At 40.0% G+C, this 7,781-nt stretch overlaps 1 protein-coding gene across 2 annotated transcripts in view; it reads right to left on the bottom strand.

The window, feature by feature from the left end:
* Positions 1-4,820, bottom strand: part of LOC111661216 (serine/threonine-protein kinase SBK2-like) — an 8,444-nt gene extending 3,624 nt beyond the window's left edge. Inside the window, exons 1-3 of one of the 2 annotated variants that reach the window (XM_087176166.1) lie at positions 4,443-4,820; positions 4,180-4,351; positions 40-184 (exon numbers count right to left, since the gene is read on the bottom strand). In XM_087176166.1, coding sequence (XP_087032292.1) covers positions 40-184; positions 4,180-4,185 — 151 coding nt within the window. In that variant the 5' untranslated portion in view covers positions 4,186-4,351; positions 4,443-4,820. The other variant, XM_023414711.2, reaches the window with a different exon arrangement.
* Between the last annotated feature and the right edge of the window lie 2,961 nt (positions 4,821-7,781).

Here is a 7,781-nt window from a genome sequence, read left to right as displayed (position 1 = left end):
CCCCCCCCCACACACACACACACACACACACACACCTACCTCTCTTCCTGTGAACAGCCAGCATGACTTTTCCATACGAGCCTTCACCCAGGAGCTTCAGGACCTTGAAGTGGTCCGACGTGTCCATTGGTGACAGGGACTGAGCCGTCAGATGGCACATCTCATCCAGAAGCTTTGTGGCAGCCTGGACACAGAAAGATGAAAAACATTCATTTCATCTGCGGAGCTCAGGTTTGATTAGGGTCGGTGCAGACAAGGTGACTTTTTGCCTGTCCGAGACTTCGGTTCCAGATCTGAGACAAAAAGTCTTCCCAAAATCTGTGTTTGTCTGACCCGGGTGGGTCCTCGAGCAGTTGTGCTGACAGATCCTGATCACATCATGACCTCTCCCAGAAGCTAAGTCAGTTTTAATACATGATTGATACAGCAAAAAACAAGATGCACTTGTTGAACATCTTCCCTCTGTCCCTTGTTGAGCGCAATCACTGGCCGGATGCAAAGAAATTGGGTTAGTGTTAACATCTGTGTTTCAACGACTATCTTGATAGTTCATTCCTATAGAGTAATGTACAGTATAGAGTCATCATGTAATCAATACACCTGGTCTGTCAGTGGAGTGAACGATTTTGACTCAAGTTTGCATCACATTTCGATGGAAACCCCCTAATGACTGGAGCTAGCATCCTGACTGACATCCTGTCTGTGGTTTAGGAAACATAGATGATGGTTACGGTTAAATGTGAATAAACTTGTGACTCTGCACTTTACTGTAGCCCATTAAACCAGACCACCATCTTTCCCCAACCTTAACCTTAAGTGCTGCGAGAGTCTAAACACAACCATAAAAAGCTTTAACGAGGCTGTAGTCACTACAAACGGAGGGAGCGCTTCAAAATATTCCGGGCAGAAAACGATGTCAGTGAACGTGTTGCTGATACGCTCAGTATAAACAGTTTTGCTACTTGCTAAGTATGTTAATTAACAACATTTCCTCACGATGTTGATAGAAAGCTTAATCTGGTCAGGTTTCCTTCAAAATGTATTTGTGATGTCAGGGACGTAGCTTAATGGAAGGCAGTCATCATCGTTAATGTTATTAATCACTCACACCTGTGTGTTTCCTGGTATGTTCAGTCAAAACTCCTGCCTGAAAACTTATTGATGGTTCAATAATCAAACAACAACAACAAAAAAAACCCCTTCATCATGGCCTGAGAAGTCTGTGGTGAAAAAGAGAACCAGCACAGACGGAGTACTTGAGAACCAAATGAACCATATTCCTGGTGGATGTCTTGACTCATCTCGACGCCGGGTCTAACCAACAACGATAAAATTGGTAAAGGTCTTAATTTGAAGGTTGAACCACGAACAGACTTTCTACTGAAACGTTTAAGATCAATAAAAACTCATTCTGTTTCTTTTCCGAGTGGAATCCCTCACAGCTCTTTGGAATGCAACACAACCGTTGTCATGATCATTGTTGTCATGGCGATGCCAGCAACACTGATCCGCGGGTATAAACATGTCTGTTAATAGCCTCATGAAATCCTCACACACACACGCACGCACGCACACACACACACACACACACACACACACACACACACGGATCCTTGTTTTGTCTGATGGAACGTTGATCTTTCCACCACAGCTGGCACCCTTGGGTCCAGGCTGGGATTTGGTGTTACTATATCTCCAGACAGGGGCCAGCTCATTACAGCTCATTAGAGAACAAGTCAGAGCCATGAATGTGCTGTACACAGATACTCTGCGCGCTCGACAGGGCGTCTGTCCACAACAACAGCCGCAACAAAAGACAAGCATTCACAAAACTGTGGACAGATTTTATGATCAAACCTGCAGATCCTCACAGATTAAAATGTCAAATCAGCCTCATGATGCAGCAGCTGAGATTTCCCTGCATCATTTGAAAGATGCATATAGCTCTAATTTACATAATTTGATAATAATATTTTGAGTTTTAGCGTCAGTGCATCACACACTGCAGTGTTATTGTCTAAAACCTCTCCTCTATGTGTGAATATATTTGTAGTGTGGGTGGTCTGAGTGGAGGCTGAACTCTGGCCCTCTGTGCTCTCATTACTGAGCTGTTCAGGTCTGTCTGAGACAAATGTTTGTAACACCTAAGGCGAAATCTTGAACTTAGTGAATTGAGTCGCCTTTAAATCGTGTCTTTTTTGTAGGAATAAAAAAGTTATTGTGAATAAAGTAGTGAGAATGTAAACATACATTTGCAATATTTTCATTTTAAGTTTATAAAATGTTTTATTTAACCAAGTAGCCCATAAAAAAAACTCTTCAATTCATCATAAAAAAATCGAAATCACTAAATTTAGAGATAAATTTAGAGCAATGATGATAATGTAGCATCACGTTCAGATTGCTGCTCAGATCAATAGAGAGACACAGTCTGCTGTATCTGTCACCAGAGGAGGAGCACGGTGTGGAGGATCAGGGTTCACAGGATATTCGGTGAGCTGCATAGCCGGCGCGCTCGGAGCTGGTCGGGTTTAAACGAGTGTAAGAGGAGGAGGTGACTCCGGTCTGAGCCAGAACAGAACAACTGCAACAGCCTCTGTGAGTGACGACGGGCCCAACGCCCAGGTTGCATAAGACAGACACATGATGTTGGACCTGTAGTGTGTGTGTGTGTGTTTGTGTGTGTGTGTGTGTGTGTGTGTGTGTGAGTGTCAGAGATAAATGTCCTGGTGATGTCCTACATGGTAATGGATTTCTGTGCACCACAAACATCAGTGTGATGACTGACAAGATGTTCTGTGTATGTGTGTGTGTGTGTGCGTGTGTGTGTGTGTGTGCGTGTGTGTGTGTGTGTGTGTGTGTGTGTGTGTGTGTGTACCCCTGGCACACATCCAGAAGTCAACCTCAGTTTAAAAGTGTCCACCTTAAATATGTTTGACCAACAGAGAGCATGTAAAATGACATGAACATATATTTTCTACTTGTGTGGAAACGATGTAAAATGTATGAACTACACTCATTAATTGATTTTTAATCTAAACAAGCAGCAGGAAGTCACTCATGCGTTTAGATTTTTCTTTTCTTTATTATAATTGAACATTCTCTTCATGAGGAAAATAAAAAATGAAAAAGCCAAATAGTTTCTGCGTCTCCAGTGTTCCGGGTGAAGATGAGTGGAATGTGAATATATATGTTCAAAATACTGTAGTTTTATTTACAAGATATGAAAGCTTCAATATCCACACAACAAAGCTGATACTACCAGTTATTCATATTTATTGAACATTAATTTGAGGAATTATTTGCAATTACATTTAATTATTTCTTTTACACTCGCAATAAAGGCTGTAATGTTGTGGTTTCTAGGTAAATATATTTACAAAAATCAGATTACAACTTACAAATTATTCCTGATTTTTTAAAACGATCAGTTTAAATCCCACAACACCTGATGCTCATAAGACATTGTCAGAAGGTCATTATGGGGAGACTGTACTAATTATTAGTTTAGCAAAAGTTATGCAATAAACAAAACTCTGCAAATAAAATAAACTGTTTAATAATTTATGGAGCACCTGTACTGTAGATAATGCAAGAGAATGATGTGGAAAACAATTTATATTATAGGGAAATGATAATTAAGTCTCTAAAATGGGTTTAAAATCAGCTTGACAAAGCACTGCAGGTAAAATATCACTGCATATCTGACTGTTTATAGACACAGTGCAACTTATTATTGATTGATCATTGTTTTCATTTAACATCTGATAAACTTTCATTTGAAAGGATCAGTTCACCCAAATTGCATTTACAAAAAAATGTCTATGTTTTATTTTTTGTTTGATTTGATGTGTTTGTATCTGAGAACATCACTGCCCTGTTTCTCTGGATGATCCACACGCACAGTTTTCACAGGAGCTATTTTTAAAGTAGAAAGAACTCAGTGAAAATTGTTCACAGTGATACTGAACGCTTTGAGCGCCAAAAGTCTAATTCTATTCACCTCTGTTCTGTTCAGGTGAACATGATGGAGCTGAAACTGTATGCATGACTGGATTCAGCTAGAGGTCAGTGAGACAATATGTTTTGTCACATATATCACACACAACTGAGCCTTTAATCTCTGCACATTTTCCTCACGTTGTGTTCGGAGCAGTGAGTGAATCAGCTGTGACTTACTGTCATTTTGCAGCTGTAGTTCAGTTCAGTGCCGTGGATCCTCAGTTAAATTTACGTCCTGCTGCTCTTCATTTAGCAGGTGCACCTGTTGGGAAATCCTCCACAGATTCTCATCCGCTGCTCGCTGAGTTTTCTTCCACCTCCTGCAGGACGGAGGATTCTCAGTCTGCTGCTGCTGAGTGAGGTGGTAGATTTCAGTCAGCGGAGAAACTCTACAAACTGTCTGCTGCTGCAACTTTTATCCTAAAGTGATCTGTGCTCACCTCCACTCCTCCCCCTGTCCTCCCTCTGCTGCTGCACTGTGGGGTGGATCCTGAAGAGTGTCATGTGTGTGTCTGTATGTGTGTGAATGACAGAAAGTGTGTTTGTTTCCAACCTTCCTAATTTGGGATCAATTACATTGAAAGTCTTTTGGCAGATGTGGCGTAAATCATGACGCATTTTCTTCTGCAGATTTTTTTCAGAAATTTGTTTAAAATTTGTTTAAAATTTGGCTCTTAACGTGTGTAAATGCCTACATGTGTGTTTGTGCGGCCGCTGTACACTACCGGGATTTGCTGAATGAGTCTTTCCACTCTGTTTTTGTCTTATATACCAAGAGTCTTGTGGCACTTTAAGGCTGCCATTGTAGAGATAAGAGATTGTAAGATATTCTTCTTAATGTCTTGCCTGGTGAAATAAAGTTTAAATAAAAAATACAAATAAATATCCATGCAGAGATAACGCACAAATATTTTGGCCTGATTACAGTAAATGCCCTGGCAAATTAATTTGGCAACATAATCTTGACAAATACTTAAAATCTACCATCTGTTCGATAAGATCCACATGCTAAAATAATGAATCTGTCCCGGCTGAGACATGTACTGGACTCTACCATAAGTCTAGATATACAGGAAGATGCCTTCACTTTGTGCAATATTCCTTTTCTGCTGATATTTTTGTTATATTTTTTGTTATATTATATATTATGTATATGTACATATTATATTATTATCTACTATTTATCTTGTTTTTTTCCTTTTCTTTGTACTGTCACTTTGCTGCTCCAACTCTGCACATTTCTCCACTGTGGGACTAATAAGAAATATCTTATCTCTCTTCCTGTCGCATGTACAGATTCAATTTAAAACAAAACACTTTAGTAGTTACATATTTTGATTATGAAGATTATTTTCATATAATTCTATAAATTATTAATCAAAGGAAAAGCATGGAAAATAATCTAATATTGTGTAATATTTAGCTCTATAGTTCTGTCAGTCAACAAATTATCACCTGTCACTCTCTTCACCCACAACACGTCTTTCTTTCCCCTTCTCTCACTTTATATCCAGTCCAAGGATTTTCCTCCAACACCCAGACCCCCTGAGGGTCACAGATCCTGCTCTCAGCTGCCTCCACTGACCACAGTCCACACATACGATTGCAGCATCGCTCAGACGTTCCCTGGAGGCTGGCATCAGTTACAGGGAAGCGTCTGTCTGTGGCCACATGTCAACACGCTGACATTATGCAAGTCACTGTGAGTTACTTCAGTTCAGTTCACAGCTGAACAGCAGCAGCGATCTGTACATTTCCCGCGTAGGTTATTCAGTGTGTGGACACTTTTAACCTCAGAACTGGACGAGCGTTTGCGTTTCAGCAGCAGATAAAACTGTGACATTCCTCAGAAGCGGAAAATAAATGAGGAACCAAGCTGGAAGCCGGCAGGAGTCGCAGATGGATTTTCAACATGGAGGGTTTTTCTTTACCCAAGAATGACAAACATTCACACACATTATAGTTGTGAGCCCATGAAACAGGTCGAGTAAACAGAACTAAACTCAGGCAGCGTTAAATGTATCAGATTACATCCCTGTTTATCCAGAATCATATAAAATATGAAGCATTTATCACCTGTGCGAAGAGTTATGGCTAAAATGTTTTTTGTGTTCGTCCTTGAGTGAACATTTGTGCCAAATGTGAAGGGATTCCTTTGAGGAGTTTTCCAGATATCGCGTTCACAAGGCCAAAACCATGTTTTGTGAGGTCACTGTGACTTTGACCTTTGTCCATCAAATTCGATTCAGTTCATCCTTGATTCCAAGTGACTAGCGACTTGAATATCAAAGAGTTTAACGTGATAGGTACTTATGTTACATGTGTGTAATATTGAACCCATTTTTCCCATTTTCCAAAATGATTATGAAGTAGTCACCATCATATCTAAGAGACTTGTCCATGTACCATCTAATTTCAAAATAATGGGTCTTTGGCTCCAGCCAGTGAAGTTCTCTTCAACCAATAAGATCATATCTGCCTCTGTGACTGTATGTCTATGTCTGAATAAGATAATAACGAAGGATTGTATCAAACATTATGCAGAAGTCACATCTGTTTCAATGTACAATTTTATTAATGACTTCAACATAGACATAAAAAACATACAAAATATATAAATAGTACCATAAATGGCAATACTTTAATAATATTAATATTATTAAATATTACTTAATACATACAGAAAACAATGAGACGCCTGCATCTCACACTAAACACGATCACATACTTAGAAAAAGATCATAAATATTATCCTAAATAGTTAAAAACAATCAAACAAAAAAAAAGTCAGTATAAAAATAACAATTTTCCACAACTTTTTCTCGTAGTTTAGCTCATGAGTAGATCAACACATAGCAGGCACTGTGAGTGTAAACAGTCTTAAAGGGAGTAAACGTAACTGGTGCCCTCAACTCAGTGCATTAGTACCACACTGTTTAAAAGGCCAAATGGAAAATACCACACACATACTTTCTTTCATTCAATAAACTTACATTCTGTTTGACTGCTGAGCAGATGCTAATATGGCTGCACAGAGATGAAATCGTGTAAACAAAGCGCCAAAGTGCTCATGTATCAAGAACTCAACATTTTCCTTTTGTTGCATCAAAACTGTTTCAACTCTGCAGTACGTTGTTCCTGCCACATCTGACGCTTCACCACGTGTAAACAAGACTGAGAGTCTTTGCTAGTAGCTCTGAGAGACTCTATCTAGGCACAGCGATGAGCTAACTGCTAACATCAGCTTGCTAACATGTCCTCAATGAAAATGCCAACGTGCTGATGGTAAGCAGGTGTAACGGTTACCGTGTTCATCATCGTAGTTTAGCATATTAGCATGCTAACATTTTCTGAGCAGAACAAAACACGGAGATGAGGCTGCAGGTATTGTCATTCGCTTCCCAGCAGTGGCGGCTGCTGGTCTTATAAGGAGGGGAAGCTCATTTTCGGCCTACATCATAAAATGTGTCAGTTTATTTAAATGTAAATTCGCAGAGTGACAGAAGAGAGTCGCCAAACACAACGCTAGTTGTTTCTAACAAAGACAAAGTCGCTGAGGATCAGTAACGTCTCCAGGTCAACTCCGAACAACGGAATGAAAAACTTGAAAATTGCTCCGCTGGATGCTTATACTTCAAGATCGCTGATTCGCTCATTTCGCTGTCAATCAAAAAGGGACTCAGCCTCAGACAGATCATCCAATCACCATGCAGAAGCCGAGCGTCCGGGCCAGCCCACTGCCCCATAGACCCCCAGAGACGCTGAGCGTCCGATGGGCG

The sequence above is a fragment of the Seriola lalandi genome, unplaced genomic scaffold, assembly GCF_002814215.2.
Source record: "Seriola lalandi dorsalis isolate HSWRI2012SDOR001 ecotype SW California unplaced genomic scaffold, Sedor1 jcf7180002054538, whole genome shotgun sequence".
NCBI classification, from domain to species: domain Eukaryota; kingdom Metazoa; phylum Chordata; class Actinopteri; order Carangiformes; family Carangidae; genus Seriola; species Seriola lalandi.
Note: the sequence above shows the minus strand (reverse complement) of the source record. Positions and strands in the feature narration are given on the sequence as shown.